The sequence below is a fragment of the Lemur catta genome, chromosome 5, assembly GCF_020740605.2.
Source record: "Lemur catta isolate mLemCat1 chromosome 5, mLemCat1.pri, whole genome shotgun sequence".
Taxonomy (NCBI): domain Eukaryota; kingdom Metazoa; phylum Chordata; class Mammalia; order Primates; family Lemuridae; genus Lemur; species Lemur catta.
Window position 1 is genome coordinate 93658399 of NC_059132.1, and position 20725 is coordinate 93679123.

Consider the following 20725-nt stretch of genomic DNA (forward strand, 5'->3'; position numbering starts at 1 on the left):
AAAACTAAAAAAAAAAAAAAAGTTGGGGGAGGGGAAGCTTCAAATATGAAGTCAAGACTTACTTTATCAAAGACATAAAACTTACTTCCATGGCAGACGATATTAGCTACCCAACATTCCCCACCCCACTTCCTTGACAAGAGAACTTTAACACTTGTCCAATTCCTCTCTTCCTTCCAAACCAATCAAGGAAAAGAAACCTACACGCACAAAATTCAGCTCCAAGGTAAATCCTGATGGTCTAACCCAGTGGTTCTCAGCCATTATTACCCCTCTAGGGAGTGTGGGAAGGGTGAAGAGAAAGAGTTGCTTTTCTGTGCCACATGCCTGGGGTATGCTAGTGATTTGGTGGGAAGGAACTAGAGAAGCTAAACATCTAGCAATGCACAGCACAGACCTGCAAAACCCAGACAAACACTAAGCAATCATGGTAGTCCCATGCTCCTTGTCAATGACTGCTTTAGGGGTAGTTAATGACCTTGTTCTAGCCAATAAGATAAGCCTCTGGGGGTGCTTTCTTCCTGCCTATCAATGTCATCCCAATTGTATGAGACGCTTGGGACTGCTACAGCTATCTTTTCCCCAAAACCAGTTTCTTCTCCATCTTCCTATTTCTATCATTGGCACCTCCATTTTCTGTTACCAAGTTCTAAAGCAATTTTGACTTCTCCTAACCCTTAATTTTAGGGTAACTTTTCATTTAAGTTTGCCTCAGATAATCTGATTTTACTTCTGTTCTCCAGGTATAATTATTAACAGTGCCCTCTTTTACTTTCAAAAGTGTTCTATATTGGAGGATAGATTGTATGGCCATTTACTTATTCCCAATTCTGTTTACTCTGGCCTCAAAAAATTACCTCTAATGCGGCGGTCAGTAAAGTATTGCCTGCAGGCTGTTCTTGCCTTCCCAAGGGCTAAATAATGATTTTTACACTTTTAAATGATTTAAAAAATCAAAAGAATAAGATTTCATGACACCTGAAATTAAAGTAAAATTTCAATGTCCACAATTTTATTGGAACACAACCACTTCACTCATTTAAGTTCTATGGCTGCTTTCTCATCACAATGCACAGCTGAACAGCTGGAACAGAGACCTTATGGCCCACAGTGCCTAAATATTACCTGGCCCTTCACAGAAAATGTTTGTCAACTCCTACTCTAATGCCACCACTAATTCTGAATGTCCTCATTTCATGCACAAATATGGTAGCCTACTAACTGGTTTCCCATTCTTTGCACCCCTCCAATCCTTCATACACCTGGTTGTTAGATAATCTCTCTAGGACGAGTTTTAATCCTGTCATTTGCCCCGTCAGTATCCTCACCAGTGGCTCCTCCAAAACCAACAGCATAAGGCCCAAACCTATTCTTGGATGCTAGGCTGTAGTTTTCCAGACTTTGCTCCTCCTCACTTAAAGCCAGAAAGGACCACTTTTTGTTTCCCTAATAAGCACTCATTAGCTCGTACCATAAGCCCCCACGGCTTGCCCATGCCTGTCCTCCAACATAGGTTCCTTAAAGTTAAAAGAAAACGGCCACTCCCTTGCTACACCTTCATTCACCCATCAAACCAGGTAGTTCGTGGGGAAGGCTCAGGGACACAAGACAATAGACTAGGCCAGGCTTCAGAGGTCACATTTATGCCAAAATTTTAAGGATCTGAGAGGCTAAAAGACGACTCAGGCACATAAAACAAAAGCTGTAAATAAAGGTGAATGGGCGAAAAGAAGGACCACCTCATCCTACCCACTACCCCACCGCCGCAGAAATTATGATTCAAGGAATAACGAGACCTTTAGTCTAAAAAATTCCACAAGAGCAGCCTTGGCCAAAACTACCGGGCAGTGGCCGCTCGGTGCCAGCGCAGAAGCACGGAGATTGGTGATGCCAAACAACCCCAGTGAGGGCTCCGTACATTCCCTCTACTCCAGCAAGACTCCAGCTCGTCGCCAAAACTTCTCAGAGCTGCTCAGTCTTCGCGCCCACGCTCTGGGCTTCCGACAGGCGCAACGGCGCCCTGGGGAGAGAGCGACTCCCACCATCAGTTTCATCAGTTTGCGCCTCGCACTTAAACTGCGCCGCGGCCTCCCACGAGCCGCCCGCCCGCGCCCTCCGCCAGGCGTTCCGGCTAAGGCACGGCCCCGCCGCCGCTTCGGTGCACGTTTAGCTCCGAGGCGGAGCAAGAGCAAAGCGGCGGGAGAGACGGGAGATCGCTAACACGAACCCGGGCCTGGGAAGGGAAGCGATTTCGGGGCGCAAGCGCACAGCGAGGAGACTGGGCGGAGCGTGCCGCCCGCAGAGGTTACAGAGGCAAGGAGAGCGCGTGGCGCTCGGAACCCGCGCACGCGCTGTGCCCTCGCCCGGCCCGTGCGCGCGCGCGGCCGGCGCAGCGCCTATTCCTCAGACCCGCCCCCTTCGTCTACTCACTCAGCGGAGGCGAGGAGAGAGCGGGGAAGTGTGGGTCTAGGTGGGCGGGGCGTCGCACGAGAGCGCGTCCAGCAAAAGAAGGAAGGGGGGAGATTTGAGACAACGTTACCCCGTCGACACCCAATCAGGAGCCGGCCTGACCCCGCCCCCTCCCCTCACGTTATTGGCTGGGAGGCCTCCATTTGGGCGGGGCCTGCCGTGGGGTTGGGGAGGGCAGGGGGCGGGGAGGAGGAGGAAGGCGCTGGCGGGCAGTGATGGCGGCGGGTGATGGGGACGTGAAGCTAGGCACCCTGGGGAGTGGCAGTGAGAGCAGCAGCGACGGCAGCAGCGAGAGCCCGGGCGGCGCGGGAGGAGCAGCGGAAGGGGGCGGCTGGGCGGCGGCGGCTTTGGCTTTTCTGACGGGGGGCGGGGAGATGCTGCTGAACGTGGCGCTGGTAGCTCTGGTGCTGCTGGGGGCCTACCGGCTGTGGGTGCGCTGGGGGCGGCGGGGTCTGGGCGCCGGGGCCGGGGCCGGCGAGGAGAGCCCCGCCGCCTCTCTGCCTCGCATGAAGAAGCGGGACTTCAGCTTGGAGCAGCTGCGCCAGTACGACGGGTCCCGCACCCCGCGCATCCTGCTCGCGGTCAATGGGAAAGTCTTCGACGTGACCAAAGGCAGCAAGTTCTACGGCCCCGGTGAGGAGTCGGACGGGGACGGGGAGGACCCCCTGGAGCTCAAGCAGCTCCCTTCTGACAGGGAGGCCCCTGGGCACCGGCTTAGCTTGCCTCGCCTTCTCCACGCCTGGACCCTCGTGTCTTGGCTGCCGCACCTGGGGCGCCCCGCCCCGCCCCCCACACACGCTCAGCCGCGGGCTCCTTCGGCTTTCCCCCCGCAAGTCGGGGTCCGGCGCCCTAGGGACCAGCTCTCAGCATTCATCTTTCTTCCATCCCATTTCTCCTTGCAGCCTTTTCTTGTGCCGAATTGTTCAAAATCCTTATAGCTGTCTCCAGTCACGCTGGCCCTTATCCTATCCTGAGTTTTCCGATTCCTGGGACGGGTGGGGCAGCAGGGAGGGAAGATTTCTAAAGTAAGGACTAAAGTTTTAGGCCTTGCAATTCACAGCTTTCTTTATATTTTTCTTTTTGCCACTGATCTCCTTTTTCCCTCTCTCTAGTACTCCCCACAAGGCCACGTTTAGGGACACGTAATTCCAAATCCCAGCCCTCCGTCTGTGAAGTCCGGGCGTATAAGCAACACCTCAGACTCTTTTTTTAAAACCAGTTTTAGTTCGGAGATGCTTCCCAAGATTAACAATGCATGTGGGATGAGGACAGACAAGAATGCAGATCTTATTAAAATGACTAGCAAGGATATTCGCCCTGAGTTTTGGGGGTGGAGCTCCTGTACCCAGCAGGCGTTTCTGTCTGGTTTCTTTTTTTCCTTTTTTGTTTTTGTTTTTTGTGGGTTTTTTTGCTAGTAGGATAGTAGGAAGGCGAGTATTCAAGTACATGTTGATAATGTGTTTTCACCTAGCAGAACTGAGGAGAAACTTAGAAGAGCTATAAGTTCATACTCCCATTCATGCACTAGTTGTACAAGTTAAAGATTTTTATAATTGTTTTCAGAGAAATGTTTATGTAGGGTAGTTGAGTTAGAAGCCCTTCTTTTATAACATACATTTTGGATTATGCTAATAAACTTCAGGCTCATGGAACCTGTTGGTATACCATAAAATTGAGTAACATTGTACATCCTGGTTGTGCAGTGATTAATACTAAGCTTTAAAAAAATATGACTACACTAAGAATAAATAATAAAATTAGAGACCTAAAGCGATCTGTTATTGGAAAGAATACCTCCAAGCCTTAAAGTTCATGGGGTTGGCAGTCTGGAAACAAGGTGGTTTCCTCCATAATTTAATCTGTTAGTACATGAGATTTATTGAGGCTTGCAAATATATACTTCTGATTTCAGTGGTTGGTGGCTGGAAGATATCTTAGAAGTGCTTTGGTTTGTTTGTTAATTGAAATAGAGATAAGAATAGGAGATTTTTGGTGTTGAATTATTTATTTCTTAGTTGATTGCATTTCTGTGTGTATGGGTTCAATCCAGCAAAGTCATAGATAGCTTGTAAGGTCTTTACTTCTAATTACATAAATATGAACACCAGATATCTGCCTACTTTTATCAACTGAAATGGTTTATACTTTTTGTTTACTTAAGAGCATGTGGGACAAGAGAATGGGGCCAAAGTACAGTATTTAAACAGACGAGTTAAATTTTTTTAGATCAAGGATTTACACAGTATTTTGTACCTAAAGTTTTTTCTCCATTGGTATTAAAAATGTTAAGTGATTAAAAATTGTGTACAGGTTTAAATTTTAAATTTCTATTTATTTGTATATTTTTCATTTTTTAAAATAGAGACAGGGTCTCCCTATGTTACCCAGGCTGGTCTTGAACTCCTGTGCTCATGCAGTCTGCCTCAGCCTAAGTTTTTTTTTTTTTCCATTTATAAAGAATTCTGGAAGTATCCTAAAGTTTTTAATATAAAGCTTACCCAACTAAAAGGTCTGCCTTTGTACCCTCTGTCTAAATTGACAGTGAAGCATATTGGTCCTAACACATTGTTGCCCTGGCACTATCTGAAAATAGCTAGGAGAGACAGTCATAGGCAGTTTGGCAGTCTCCGGCGGCAAATGTTTGTTCTATGACAGAAATTAAAAATTAAGAGTCATAGTTGTAATGTAGAGGGCTTTTGTGTGGCATGAACACTGAGGGGGCTTCTCAGATAACAGTGGAAAAGTCATTTGTAGGTTAGCTTCCACCAGTTCCCGGGTTGTGATGAACCTAGGTATTGATCAGCAACCTAATAGCGATATTTGGAATATTTTGTTATTGAAAGGAATCTAGAGATAGCCAGATAGATCATCTTATGGGCTTAGAATAGTTGATATTTCATATTAATAGAAAATGTAGCACTTTCCAAAAATCTTAAAGCCAGTTTTCTGGCTGTGAAACAAAACAGATATAAGTTGAGTTTTGCTTTTAATTTTTATTTTCATCCTCAAATAAACTAAGCAGTTTTGTAGCAGAATAATCCTTAGTTTCTATGCCTAGCCAATATCTACTCCCATTTCACAACAATGGTTTTAGAATTAAAGATTGTTTTGTGAGATTTTTACATAATGTTGAACATACTTTTCTTTTTAGTAATACATTGTTAAAGTTCAGGCTCTTAAAAAATTCAGTATTGACAATATATAATTTAGTAATGTAAACACATTTTGGCAAACAGTTGGCATTAATTACATTTGCCAATATAAAATTTAGTAACAGGTCAGGCACTTGGCCAGCATGTGAAGAAAGTTTGGTCATGTAAGAAACAATGGATATGGGAGGACAAAGGACACCAGACTTGTTAAGCACTAACTGTATCATATCAGATCCATTTATTTGTCATCTCCACAGTTCCTCAGTGAAGTTGGTAAGTATTCCTGTCATGGGAAGTCTGAGGTTTAGGCATTTTAGGTAAATTGGCTTGGTTCACACAGATACATCTCATAAATCTAGATAAAACTTATTTACACTGTTTCTTGTAAACTGCAGTGTGGGATAAACTTGTAGAGAAACTTAAAGTAGTTTTTCTTTATACCATCCCCTGTTCCCATAAGGATTTAAAGCCTCAAAGAAACACGCTTTCATGGTTTATGTTGTGCTGTCCAATATGGTAGCCCCAAGTGGCTAGTTAATTAAAATTAAATTTCTCGGTAACACTAGCCACATATCAAGTGCTCAGCCACATGGCTACCATATTGGACAGTGCACTTTGTAGAGTATTTCTTCAGATTATGAAACTGATGCACCAGTGAGGCACCTTGTAAGGTATTTTTATCTTGTTGAACAGCACTGATTCTAGTGTTCAGAGTAGGAGGAGGGGGAAACTTCATTTATTGAGCTTATTATCTCATTTAATTTTCAAGCAACCCTATAAGATAGGTAATGTTCCCATTTTACAGATGTGGAAACTGAAACTTAGGTTTTGCCCAAAGTCATGTATCTAGTAAGTTGCAACACTAAAAATTAAACCCAGATTTAACTGGCTTCACAATGGCATTCCTTTCCATTGTATTACAACATAATCTATCCAATTTCAAATATTTTCAGAATCATAATAGATTTTGAAGACTCAGTATAATTTTTAATAATTTGGTTTAATATTACTGCAGTGGAATTCTACCAAAGCTGTTTTTATTTATTCTTTGGTATGGCAAAAAATTGTACACATGACCTTTTTAATAGTTTATCCCACATTCCTAAAACCTAGATATACTGTTTCTCCCTTATTCCATATAGAGTATTCTTTGACATATAATGAAGCCATATGTTTTCCACCCTATCTTTTAATTTCCACTGAAAAGAAAAAAGTCACATAAGAAGAACCCCATGAGATGCCTATTATTTAGGAGGTTGGGGAAAGGAGCACATGTGCCTTTAAGTGTTTTTCATTCTTTTTAAATTTTATCTGCAGTATGTCCACTTTTTTCTTTCTTTCTTTCTTTCTTTTGAGACAGAGTCTCACTCTGTTGCCCAGGCTAGAGTGCCATGGCATCAGCCTAGCTCTCAACAACCTCAAACTTCTGGGCTCAAGCAATTCTCTTGCCTCAGCCTCCCAAGTAGCTGGGATTATAGGTGCAGGCCACCATGCCCAGCCAATTTTTCTATTTTTAGTAGAGACAGGGTCTTGCTTTTGCTCAGCCTGGTCTCGAACTCCTGACCTTAACCTCCCGCCTCAGCCTCCCATAGTGCTAGGATTACAGGTGTGAACTACCATGCCCAGCCTAATATGTCCACTTTTGTATAATACTTTAGTTTGTGTAATTGCAGTTAAAACAAGAATTGCAACATAAAGACCAGACCTAACCTTACTTATTCCTTCATGGATGTCCTAAAGTTGATACTACTAGCTCCTTGCTTCTTGCTTTGAAGCCAACTGTCTGTTGTTTGGACTAATACCCATATACATCTATTACCTACAGTAAGACAAAAAGGATCAGCTAAATTTTCTGATGATTTTTTATATTCTCCTCAAATTTCTACTAGTTATTTCTACAATACCTACTTGGTTAGCTTCTCTGAGTTCCATATCATCCCATTGTTTTTAATCTGTGAGGGAATTATATTTGTGTTAAATGTTACAGCAAATAATAAAAGGAGAACTTAAAACCAGTATGCTCCAAGGAAAGGCACAGGCTTGTTAAAAAAGGGGGGTCGGAGGGTCAGCAACAACAACAACAACAAAATCAGTATGAGACCAGAAGCTGTTATTCAGGGAGGAAGACAGAAGTTGATTTAGTAACATCTGGAATTAGCCATTCAGGTTCTTTTAATCATTCTTTCAATACTCTGTGACAAAGACCACTCCTTTCCCTGTGTACCCATGACAGATATCACTGTATAACTCCTTACTCTTTTAGAGGCTACATGCAGTTGCCAGATCTTTAATAATGGAGTTTCAGCTCCATTTTTAAATACCAAGGAGGAATTCCCTGGATTTTGTTACAGTAAAACCTTAAATAAGATACTGTAAAAAATGGAGTTAACTGATAACAGATAACGTCCCTACCCTCATGGAGTTAATGGTCTGTTGAGGAAGACTGGCAATAAACAAGTATTTTAATGTATAATTATAACCTGTAATTAAATATACCATGAAGGAAGTTAATAGGGTACATAACAGAGGGTAATGAAAGACTTTATTGAGATTAGATGGTTAAGAAAGGTACCTTATTTATATTAGATTGTCAAGAAAAAGGGGTTGACATTTAAGCAAAAACCTGAATGAAGGAGCCAGCCATGCAAACATTGGGTGTGAGAATGCTCTGAAGCCAGATTATTGCTATGCTTACTATGTAACTATACTGAACAAATTGAAGCCACCTAGCACTAGATCTAGAACTGATGGTATTAGAAACATCCTTATTGGGCCAAGCTCAGTGGCTCACGCCTGTAATCCTAGCACTCTGAGAGGCTGAGGCAGGAGGATCGCTTGAGGTCAGGAGTTTGAGACCAGCCTGAGCAAGAGTAAGACCCTGTCTCTAAAAATAAATAAATAGGTAGATAGATAGAGAAACATCCTTATCACCTTTATTGATTTTCAGATTTGACTTCAGCCTTTGTTAGTATTAATTCAGTATTTCTTTATCCATCCCTGTATTTTCAATATATTATGTTTTCATTTTTGCTCATAAATAACATATAGGTGGAATTTTTTCATTAAATATAATATTAGCATTATATCTTCTAATACCTTAATTAGTTTTAATATTTTATAATTACTGGTATATTTAGGTTTATTTCTACCATTTTATTTTGTGATTTCTCTTTACCTTTTCTTTGCCTCTTTTCCCCACTATGTTTCCTTCTGAGATGGATTTTTTTGTTGTTGTTCCTTCTGCTTTCTTTCCTCTGCTTAGTTGGATGCATTCTATTTCTAGTTTTTCTGGTGATTTCCTTAAATTTTTGCTATAGATGCTAGCCTGTCCTTCTGAACAGTATATGAATTTTAACCAAACATCGTGAATTAGAAAAAGTTGGCTCTTTAAGACACTTGACTGACATTTGACAGATTATTTCTTAATAAATATACAAAACTGCCATGACTACAAATGTGGATAGTGTCCCCTGGAGTTGTGTAAAACATAATCATATGTTGTGGCACTGGTTAGAAAGCCTTAACTCTAATCCCTCCCCTATCCTATTTTCCACAGTATCACTATTAGACTTGTAGGTCCACTGTATTTTTTCAAACTCTACGCCAAAATTGGTTAAATATTATCTTTTTTTAATAGTCCTCATTTAAATTTACCAACATAGTTACCATTTTTAAAAATTCATTATTTCTTGCATCTCATTCCTTTGTTTAGAGTTCAATTTTCATTTTAGTGAGGTACGTCCGTCCTATAGTTATTTAATAAGAAAAATTTCATTATCTGTCTCACTGAGGAATAATAATTGGGTTTAGGATATAAAATTGTAGATTGAATATTGTTTACCTTAAATCTTCAATAGTATCATGTCACTGTCGTCTTGTTGATGAGCAGTCTTACTCATAGTTTGTCTTCCTTTATCTGTTTTTTCCCTTTGGTTATCTATTGTATATGCTTACTCCTGTTGTTTTTTCTTGTAGTTTATAATTTTTATTTATTCTGGATATTTCATAAGTGGAAAAAAAAGATAATTTTTATTGTGAACTTTTCTTCAATAGTTACTGGGCTTTTTTTGTTTCGGTGGGTATTTCCTATAATATTCCATGAGCCCTAGGTTGTGTAAGTGTTCCTGGAGAGTGTTTCAAAATAGGCCCTCATGTAAGTAAAACAAATGATGTTTTTATTAGGATGTACATTCTCAAGATAGAAAATTCAAAAGACTATATACAGTGAAAAATAAGTCTCCTTCCCACAACTATCTCCAGCCACCATGTTGCCCTCCATAGAGGGAAAGAACCAGTCTAAATGTTATTCCAGAGCTCTTCGGTGCTAGTACAAGCATGTAGTCATGTACCTTTTTCCTACCACACAAACTATAGCATTCTAAACATACCTTTGGCAATATTTTAATGTCTTGAGAGCCTTTCATATCAGTGTCGAGAGCCATCTCATTCTTTGAATACATGCATAATATTCTGTTGTATGACTAAATCATGATTTAATAGTCCACTGTTAATGAACATTTAAGTTGTTTCCAATCTCTTGTTATTACATGGTGCTGCACTAATATTCATGTACATGTCATTTTACACATGTGAGTAACATTATATTTATAAAATAAATTCCTAGAAGTAAAATTACTGAGGCTTAGGGTATAGACATTTTTAATTTGGATGCTTATTTCTGAACTGCCCTCCAGAGAGGTTGGAACAATTTATACGTCATGAAAATGTCTATTTCTCACGTCCTTGCCAAAAATGTGATATTAAACTTCTTTGGCTTTGTCAATCTGAGGGGTTAAATGGTACTGAGTATTGTTTAAATTCACATTTCTCTTTTTCTGAGTGAGGTTGGACATCTTTTCAAAAATTTGAGTCATTTGTGTTTCCTTTTGTATATAGCATTTAATTCATTTATCCTTTTCCACAATTTTTTAATCATATTGTTGATCTTACAGATTTTAGCTTTTGCTGCAAATATTTTTTTCCAGTTTATTTATGTTTTACTTATTTATGGTGTTTCTTTAAGCCACACAGAAATTTTTGGTTGTATATATTAAAATTTATCTTTCTTTTATGGCTGCTAAATAAAGCCTATAGCCTTTTTAGTACTTTTATGGTTTAAGTTTTTTGGTTTCATTTGAAATTGATTTTGCTTTAAGATGTGAAATAAGGATCCAACTTTTATGGGATTATATTTTTTAAAGGAATGCTATCTAGTTATTCCAACATCATTTCCTATAGGGAATAATAACTTTTTCCTAACACTTGAAGTATTATCTTTACTGTTTGTTAATTCCTATAGATATTTGAGTCCATGCTGTTTTTTCCTTTAGAATTCCCATTCTACATGGGTTGAGTAAACTCAGGTCCGTGGCACAGGACTGGGGTTTTAATTTTTCAGTCTTTTTTCTGGTCCCCAGCCCCCACCCCAGTGAGTCCTGAAACCAAGGCCATGAGTTCAATCCACAGTGTTGCTAAGAGCTTTCAACAGTAGTTCAAATTTCAGAAGCAAGATTGGCTTTTCAGTCCTTTATAGATTTATAGTATTCAACAGATTATCTAGTTTGGCCTCAACTTTAGGCAGGTGAAATAATTTCCCCAATTTATATGTGAGGCATCTAAGGACTATGGAAATTGAGACTTGCCCAGTGTCACTTGTTGCGTGGATCGTCTAGTGCTTAGTTGTATCTTGTCTTCTTGAGAGGTATTCTGTCAATTTTTTCATACTTCTTTCTAAAAGTCTTGGGACTTAGTGGACCTAAGTACAAAAAATAGTTATCAAAGATGGAAGGTTTTCTGATTGCTGGTTTTATAATGATCTTTTATCATTTTTATCATTTAAATATGTTTTATGGTTTATACTCTGAAGTGCCTGAAGTATATTAATGTTTGCAGGCCATGGAGGTAAATATTATAATAGAATGATAAGAAAAGCTGTTCATGTCTACAGCTTTTTTATTAATTCTCTTCAATTTTGATTTTAACAAGCATTCTAAAATTTCCATTCCCCTGAAATTTTGAAGGTAGTAAAATGCTCCAGTTTTCAGGGTTGTTACTCCATCTTTGGGTTTTTGGGTCTTCTATGTGTTTTCTCAAGGTACACTGTTTGGGGTAGTTAGAAGAGTAGAAATAGTACTTCCAGTTCTGTCAGTAATTTTAGGCAAGTCACTGAATGCCTCTGCACCTGTTTTTTATCTGCCAAGTGGAGAAGGCAAAATCTGTTCCTTCCACTTTGGGAAACTCTCAGAGAGGAAAGTTAGGTTACCAGAAAATTCTTTAAAAAGTTGAAACTATCATTTTCTATTTGTAGGCAGTTATAGCCCTAATCATTTTTTTTTTCCTTTTGTGTGTTTCACTTGATACAGTTTTAAAGTTTATATTCATTGGTTCAGTCAGCAATAAGAGGCAATATATAATGTTAAAGATTTTTTTGTCATTGTCAAGGAATAAAAAAATCACACTGGTTCCTTCTCTCTCTCTCTCTCTCTTTCTCTCTGTGTATATATCTATGTGTATGTGTGTATCTTCTGAAAGCACCCATTGCCACAAAGCATATAGAGTTCTGCATACCACGCACACACATGCATGCATACACAAAGACATAACTGCTTTAAGGTGGGCTCTTTTCTTTTCCCTACATGCCATTCTTGCCTAATTTTAGAAGTTAACATTTTCCCAAAAATAGTTAACTCCAATTTAATGAACTTTGGATTTTACTCTGTAAATAGAGACAATATTGAATTTATTTTTCTAAATGCTTAATACCCTTTTGAATGTTAATTTAGAAGTTATAAATCTTGGCCAGTGGTAAATAGTGTCCCATTTTCTTTTTTCTTTTGTTTTCTTTTTTTCTTTCTTTTTTTTTTTTTTGAGACAGAGTCTCACTTTGTTGCCTGGGCTAGAGTGAGTGCCATGGTGTCGGCCTAGCTCACAGCAACCTCAAACTCGTAGGCTCAAGTGATCCTCTTCCCTCAGCCTCTCAAATAGCTGGGACTCCAGGTGCGAGCCACCATGCCCGGCTAATTTTTTTTTTTCTTCCTATTTTTTTTAGTAAGACAATGTCTCACTCTTGCTCAGTCTGGTCTCAAACTCCTGACCTCAAGCAGTCCTTTGCGCCTCTGCCTCCCAGAGTACTAGGATTACAGGCATGAACCACTGTGCCCAGCCTGTTGATTATTTTTAGATGCCACTGTTAATTAATAGCAATCAGTAAAACACCATTTCCTCTCAAGCTAACTGGCTTCTAAACCTAACTGCTTAAGTTTTCTCTTCCCCCTAATTACAGTCTTCATTTTGAACACAAGTTTATCTGAAGTAATTGAAATTTAAGGTTTAAAATTTCATTGAAAAGATTTTTTTTTTAAAATCAAAAGGCAGATTTCCAACAAACTTCTTCTCATTATCCTTTCTAGTATCTGTATGTGTTTCGAAATTAAGGGTATGTACCAAATGTGAGTCATGGTAAGGGTTTACTTTTTCCTTTGAGACAGTCCAAAGTATTGTTAGACAATCTAAATAATTTCTTTTCTTTTTTCAGCGGGTCCATATGGAATATTTGCTGGTAGGGATGCCTCCAGAGGACTAGCAACATTTTGCCTAGATAAAGATGCACTTAGAGATGAATATGATGATCTCTCAGATTTGAATGCAGTACAAATGGAGAGTGTTCGAGAATGGGAAATGCAGTTTAAAGGTACCTACATTTTGTTGGGTTCTGTATTTGTTCAAAGAAAGTGTATATTACTTCACATGCTTTAAGAGCCTAAGGACATCATGTGTTTTCATTGCCATCATTATTCAATGATATTTTAAAAATCTCTAAAGCTCAGCAGGGCCCAGTCTCATGCATCTGTACTTGGAACTACAGGTGTAGCTGAGGCAGGGGGATCTCTTGATACTAGGAGTTTGAGACCAGCCAGGCAACATAGCAAGACCCAGTCTGAAAAAAAAAAATTATAGCTAAATAATATATGATTGTTACATGTGATAATTATTTTGAAAATCTATATTTAAAAATTGACTTGTTATAAAGTCTCATAAAAGTTGTGATACTTTTAGTCTTTTAAGGTTTGTTCATTAAGGTATAGTTTTTTTAAATACAGGCTTATATTTAAAACTGAATTGATTCCTAATATTGATACTACAATGATAATTCTGAAGTGATTTTATTGGTCTCACCCTTAATATTGTTCCCCTTTATTATACACTCATGACTCAGTTTTACCACTTGTGTGACACTGTGTCCACTATTTATCTGACCCCTGGATCCCTTGGAACAGCTATTCTGGCTTCTTGATACTTGTACTGGTTCTAGTATCTGAAGCAGTCCTCTTACCTAATCCTCCTGACAGTTAATTCACTTAACCTAGGCTCTGATTCCTGACCAAGAAACAATTAAACTTGTATCACCTTCTACAGATAGCGTCCCAAATCAAACATATGGTAACAGAAAAAACAAGCAAATAACAGATCTAAGAAGAGAATTTGATAAGGGAAAGAATAATAGTGTGACAGGCGCTATACACTGAGACCTCAAAGAACACAGGATAACAAGTAACAATTTAGTTTTATCTCCTCATTTAGTTTATTTGCTTGAGGACTACTAGCATATGTCACATTTTGTCCCCAAGAATATTTCCCAGTTGGATCCCTTTACCATATGACTTTCCACCTTGCATACTCTTCCACTCCTGCTTCAGCCCCGAGAAAGTCGCTGTTTCCTTTTACGGTGTCTTCAATGTAAACCCTAACCCTACTCCGAGATATTGGCCCTGAATTTTTTTTATCTCACTTCTGTGCAAAGCCCAATATATTGAATTATAATATTTTGAGCTGTAAGAATTAAAGAGCCATTCTGAGACTCAAAAAACAGTGCATGTTAGAGTAAGACCAGCTTTAAAGTACCTGTCCCCAGACCTAACCCAAGAGCCTGAGTTGGGTAACTCAGAGATGGATGCTGGACATGTATATATTTTTTAAAAATTTCCAAGAGATTCTGATGTAGTGTCCAATTAAGAATCCGCTCTTACAGAACACTTGCTAAGAATAATTCCCAAGCCTTATAAGTTCCCTAACATTGTTTTCTTTTCTTCAAGATTTACATGTGTAAAGCCATAGTGAAGCAATAGGAAGAACTTACCTTATTCTGTATGATTCTAAAACTTATTCTCTATGATTCTAAAATCATTCTTAACCTAGGCTTTAATTCCTGACCAATAAAAGGTCAGAAATTAAGGGGGCAAATGCCTTTTCTCTGTATAATGGAATAGTGAAACAAACTTGATCACTATTTTTTTTTTTATGTATCTTTCAGAAAAATATGATTATGTAGGCAGACTCCTAAAACCAGGGGAAGAGCCATCAGAATATACAGATGAAGAAGATACCAAGGATCACAATAAACAGGATTGAACTTTGTAAACAACCAAAGTCAGGGGCCTTCAGAACTGCAATTCTTACTCCCTTTCACAGAATGTCCAGCGTCTTTGGGTTTGAGTCACCTGCTGCGAAAAACATTCAACAGATTGTGTACAAGATAAATGAATCTCACTATGAAGATTTAAATACTAGACATTATTTATGCTGCCAAACTCATTTGTTGCAGTTGTTTGTAATGTCTGGTGGGGCTTCATCATCTTGAAAAGAAGGAGATAGGGATTTTTTAAAGAGCAAGAAAGTCACGAGGTTACTTCTTTTTCTTTTTTCTTTCCTTTTGCTCCCTTGCTTCGTTTCTCTCTCTCTCTCTCATCTCTGTCTTTCTTTCTTTCAGTATATCAAAGACAACCAGATACGTATTTGCTACTCAAGTGTACAAATCTCTCAAAAAACAGCAAGGGACTCTTATTTCCCATGCTTTGTTTTTATTTTAGCATTGAGGAGAGAGGAGACCTGGGCAGGGGAGGTGGGGTTTGCACATCAATTTGAGTAGTTTAGGCTACTGAAACATTAAAATGTGAATTCCCAAACTTTTCTTTTTGGCTTTGTCAGGGAAAAGAAAAAAAACCCTTTATTTCTAAGAAATCTTTAGAAACTAGAAGAAGGAATTTCAAGTGGGTTTACATCAAAGCTAATTCCCCAATAATAAGATCACTTGAAACCAGTTTTTATCCCTTCCTTTACCTTCCCTTGCCTTCCCTAGATCAAATCGATATTAATTGTGCCTTATTTCACTTACACAGACTTGAATTATTTTTAGGGAAAGCCCCTATATGAATTCAGAAGTCACTACAAGCAGCATTGAGACTGAAGTTGGCATATTCTATTGACTGCAAAACCTTGATGTCATTCTGTGTATATAGAATGTAAAAGGAATATTCAGTGTTAACTGCCATATATGTTAATATACACAAACTTAATTAGCATTGTAATGGCCAAATGCATTCTCCCATGCTTTTCTCTTTCCAAAAAAATTGAAAAATCAACAACACTTACTCCCCAACAGCTGCCTAATTTTAGGTGTCTGACCCTCACATGTCACTGGTGCGGTGCATGGGGCTGTAGTATGGATGCCTGTATGGGTGTGTCCGAATGTGTGTGAGAGCGCCTTGGAAGGGACTCTTTCTGCAGATACTGTAAATACAAGTACCGTTTTAATAAAGCATGTACAATAAACCAAAATAAGCTTGAGTTGGACTTTATATACAAAACTGTAAACCAGTGCATTATGATATGGTAGTAAGATTGTGCATTTGATTCAAGATAAGGAAAAATCTTGGAAATGAAAAGCAGGCACTGGTTAACTAAGTTGTACACATTGTACCACATTCAGTGTAACTTTAGAAAGAAATTCCACTTTGTGGAACATTCTCGAGCTCTGAGATTATTCAGGTAAGAATTGATATATTAAAATGTACATATTTTTACCTTATATTTTGATGCCAACTGATTATACTAGAAGTAATAGCACTCCAGGTGGTAGTTATTAAACAGAAAACATTAAAGGATATGGTACTGAGAGATACTAGATTCTTCCAATATTAGGTTGGAAAAGCCCTATATGTCAGTTATTTGATTTCATCATGACTGTTTAAGTTCCTGGTTAGGGACAAGTTCACCTATAAAAGACAATTTTATTTAACAAGTCACCAGTTAAAGGAAAGACTTCTGCTTTATAGGTATAATATATGCAAAAGCCATCCAAAAAAAGGGAAACTAACTGCAAAAAGCTAACGTATGTGAAATACTATATTCTATTCAATCTTGGAATGTTTTGTGGAAAATTATGATCTTCAGCCACATCTTTGCTGAAAGCTGGTTGTAGAGTGTTGGTAAATGATTTGCGTGTTTTTATGTAATATATTTTCTGAACAAAAAATTTGTTAGAGTATATGTCCTCTGTAGTAAACTGATATATATATATATATACACACACACATATGAATCATTTGAGCCTAAAGTTCAATAAAAAATCTGCACTTGTGAATAGAGAAACCCTAAATATTCATGCAGTAAAGATTATGCAGTCTGTTAAGAAAAATGAGTAAGTTTTTGTCTGGACTTGAAATAAACAGTGTTCTATAGATAATTCCTCAATTTCAGTTGAATGTTTTCTCCCAGAGCCACAGTGGTATTTTTCCTGTTGTTTCCCCTTAACCCTATTTCCCCAACTTGCCTGATCATTAGAATCACTTTAAGTGCTTAAAATACAGATTCTTGGCCCCCAATCCAAACCTACCACTTACTTAGCCAAAATCTAAAGAGAGTGGGTCTGAATCTTTATTTGTGAGGAGTGCCTCAAGTAATTCTTATGACCAGGAACACTTCAGAAATGCCACACTGATTTTTTCAAGTTATATTGTCACTCTTAAGTAATTTGGGTCTGATTCCTGCATTTGGTTTTGTATCATGCCCTAAACTTTCTTACAGTTTCTGAGTTAAAAATCAGGAGATTTCACATAAAAATCTAATATGTGGCTTTAGAAAATAGCAAATTTTAATGTTCTTTAGGTTTGTATCTTTGGATACCATCTCCAAGTTGACATGTTTCCCAAATAAAATCTATACTGTGTGTCCTAGCCAGTTTTCTCTGCATTAGGGAATGAACCCATTCAGATACAGATCGGGTTTTTAAAACCTTGACTTGTGGTTAAGCTGCTTATGTTTCCCTGACCGTAATTCTACCTGCCTTTCTGAGATCTGCAGAATCCAACACTACACCTACTTCTACCCACAATCTAGAAAGCTAAAGTGAGTATGTTGAATTAGCACACTATGGAGAAATTTTGTTCACTGAAAAACAAACTCACCTCCAAGTGTCCTACTTACCTGTATTGGTAATTGAGAAGTGTAGCAAGTTGCTAGTAATATGTGCTATTGACTTGCTAACAGTGTGTAACTATAGAGCTTTTATGGATCAGAATAAGCTAGCAATACTATAGTAAAGAATTTATAATATTTATAAGTTGCTTTGAGCGTACTGAAAATAAGAGTCATGGAATATTATGGCGATGATATGAATGAATTGTTCTATTCCTCCCCTCAGTAAAAGCAAATGCTTAACGATAGCTTTTGAATATGTAAGTTCCATTAAGGTCAGCTGTCAGTTTGGTAGAGCTATTAATCACAGATTGTGATCTATTTGGCTGTGGCAAGAAAGTTCAAATAAAGATCACCCAACTTTACTGTTTTTAGGCAAAAAGTATTCCCAGGCAATGTCAGAAAAGCCTGTACCTCCTTGCCACAAGCCTGAGTCCCTTCGAGGAGACCCTAGGCTAAGTATCAGCTTTGCATTTTGTTCTACCACCTCTAGTGATCAAGAGAACTTTTGGGTTGCCTGTGATTACTCATTTCAAGAGAGTACTTGACACTGTGAACACCGGTTTATTTTCAAGAGGCTTTTCTAGCTTACTGTAGGTAGGATCCAACTAAGCCACATCATGAAGTGTAATGTAAGAAGACTGATAAATATTTGTGTATGCCTTTAAATATTCTTTTGAAAACATGGTTTTAATGGCTGCATAGTATTGTTCCCAAATGAAATTTTTAGTGAAAATATAGGGTATTCTATATATGATATGGTCCAATTTGGTTAAAAAAGAAAATTGAAGGAAAACAAAGTTTAGAAGATAAATCTGAAGTAATTGTGCTTTTGCCTGGTTGTAAAGGAGATACACACACACACACACACACACACACACACACACACACACACACACACACATTGTACAGAAAAGTATTAAGAAAATAAGAATTGACCAAAGAATTGACCAAATCGGTAAAGTTAACTTTCCCAAAATCCATTTCTCTCCAATCCCTTTCTATATATATGGTATTCTTCTGCTCAAGTCTTCAGACTCAAAATAATGCATCCGGTCTTACTGGATATCTGTACCAGACTGTTCCTGGAACCTCCAAATAAATGCATCATTTTCCCTACAAACTTGCTCCTGCTATTCTATTCTGTGTTAGAGAGCTGCTGTACTCTCCTGATTGGCCTTCCTACCTGTCTTCTTGTTCTTGTCAAATTCATGATCCCTGTTGACAATCTAAAATTCAAATTTGACTTTGTTGCTTCCCTGTTAAAGGCCTTCAGTGGCTCCCTGTCTTCTAAAGGATCAAGACAAGGCTTAGAGCCTTCTATGCCCTCCTCTTCACTAATTCCCACTTCACTATCTACTACATAAAACTACTTCCAGCTTATTCTGGAGTAGCTTTGAGAATATACCAGTAGCTAGCTACTTACCCACTGCATTCTTCACTCTGGATTATACTCGTCCCCACACCTTCCCAAGCTAACTGGCCTCCTTGCTAACCTGCTCAGTCTTAGAGACTCAGGCTTAGACTCAATGCCCCTAGACTGAGTTAGGGAGTCCTCAATCCATACCTCCATATCATGGGTACATTTGTATCATAGAACTTACTATGTAATATTGTAATTATCCATCTCCCCTGGTAAGCTAGGGACCAGATTTATACTTCTATTTTAGGCCCAGTGTTTTTCCAAAACTTAGTATATTGCTAGCCACATAGTGTTTACTCAATATATTTTTATTAAATGAGTTTGTAAAGTGAGGGTAGACCAATAACAAGTTCTTAAACGGAGGCTCCAAAGAAACATGAAGACCTGAGTAGAGAGCCCAGGAACTGCATTAGAGCAGCACCTCTTTTCTTGGTTTTGTTTATTGGGTTTGCAATTAAGAATTTGAAGAGTTTTTGTGCTACCAAAAAAAAAAAATATTAGAAGACCACAGGGCTAGATGATCTCTAGCACCCTTTCTGTTTGTGAGTACAATACAGGGGCAGAACCATGCAATTTTATAAATATCTAGCATAGCTCTATGACTGCAAAATAGAGATTTGTTTTCCTGACAACTGGATTGGATGAACGTAGAAACGCCACAGTGCAACCCTGACCTACGTGCGTATGTGATCACAATTGTTCTGCAGCCACTGAAGCTTTCAGGCATCATCACAGGAGGGAAGAAGAGGGCTTCCGATTGTTTTTCTTAAAACTGAAAGCACACTCAACCTCTTTGAAATCCCTCCCGGTGAAACCTTTCCTCCCTCCCACTATGTTCCTGGCCTCCAGCCAACCACCCCCATCACAGAGGCACTCCATGTGGTTCCTAGTCTATTCCAGCGGTAATTTAGAAAAAGACAAGTTAAGATGAGAAGCAGATTTAAATTTGATCTTCCTAAAGACAAACTGCAGTGTAATAAAAGTATAATGAAAATGCCCAACCTGATGTACTTTCCTGGGAAGGAATGTCTTATTAGTGGGGAAAGAAAGACCTTTTGCCCTTAAAATAGTGCTAACCCTTAAGAAAGGAAAACAAAAGATAAGAGTAAGTCACCTTTCTTACTTAGAAATGCAAGAACAAACATTTTAATTCCTTCTGTGTTTTAGAAACTAGTGGGAAGAACTTAGGCCTTCCCATGGGTGTGCTGCTTTCTGGTGACCTCAAGCAAGTTTCTTAACTTCACTGAGCCTAATTTTCCTCATGTGTAGAAAAAGACTATCTTCGGGTAGCATATAGTTTTCTTTTTATTTAAAATAACAATTTGAATAACCCTTTACTAATTAAACTGACAGTCTTAAATCTGAAAAATGTTCACTAGCTTTCCCACAGTTTGTCAGTAACAAAGTGTTGATCCATTTATATTTAGTA

General features: G+C 38.6%; 1 protein-coding gene and 1 long non-coding RNA gene across 3 annotated transcripts in view; one reads left to right on the top strand and one right to left on the bottom strand.

The window, feature by feature from the left end:
• The window catches only part of LOC123638578, a 60072-nt gene extending 57803 nt beyond the window's left edge, over positions 1-2269 (bottom strand). For both annotated transcript variants that reach the window (XR_006735399.1, XR_006735398.1), the window contains exon 1: positions 1797-2269. This is a non-coding gene — a long non-coding RNA (uncharacterized LOC123638578). The remainder of the gene's footprint in view (positions 1-1796) is intronic.
• PGRMC2 (progesterone receptor membrane component 2) lies at positions 1647-16235 on the top strand. The gene is made up of 3 exons (XM_045552294.1): positions 1647-3102; positions 13156-13311; positions 14932-16235. Exons 1-3 carry the CDS (start codon positions 2685-2687, stop codon positions 15027-15029), a joined length of 672 nt encoding a protein of 223 aa, XP_045408250.1. The 5' UTR covers positions 1647-2684; the 3' UTR covers positions 15030-16235.
• The last annotated feature ends 4490 nt before the right edge of the window (positions 16236-20725 follow it).

Excerpts from the sequence above, each read along its gene's own strand:
- PGRMC2 (XM_045552294.1), top strand. The coding sequence starts at position 2,685 with ATGGCGGCGGGTGATGGGGACGTGAAGCTAGGCACCCTGGGGAGTGGC. Across the intron at positions 3,103-13,155 it reads CAGCAAGTTCTACGGCCCCG|CGGGTCCATATGGAATATTT; the intron begins GTGAGGAGTCGG and ends TTCTTTTTTCAG. Across the intron at positions 13,312-14,931 it reads ATGGGAAATGCAGTTTAAAG|AAAAATATGATTATGTAGGC; the intron begins GTACCTACATTT and ends TGTATCTTTCAG.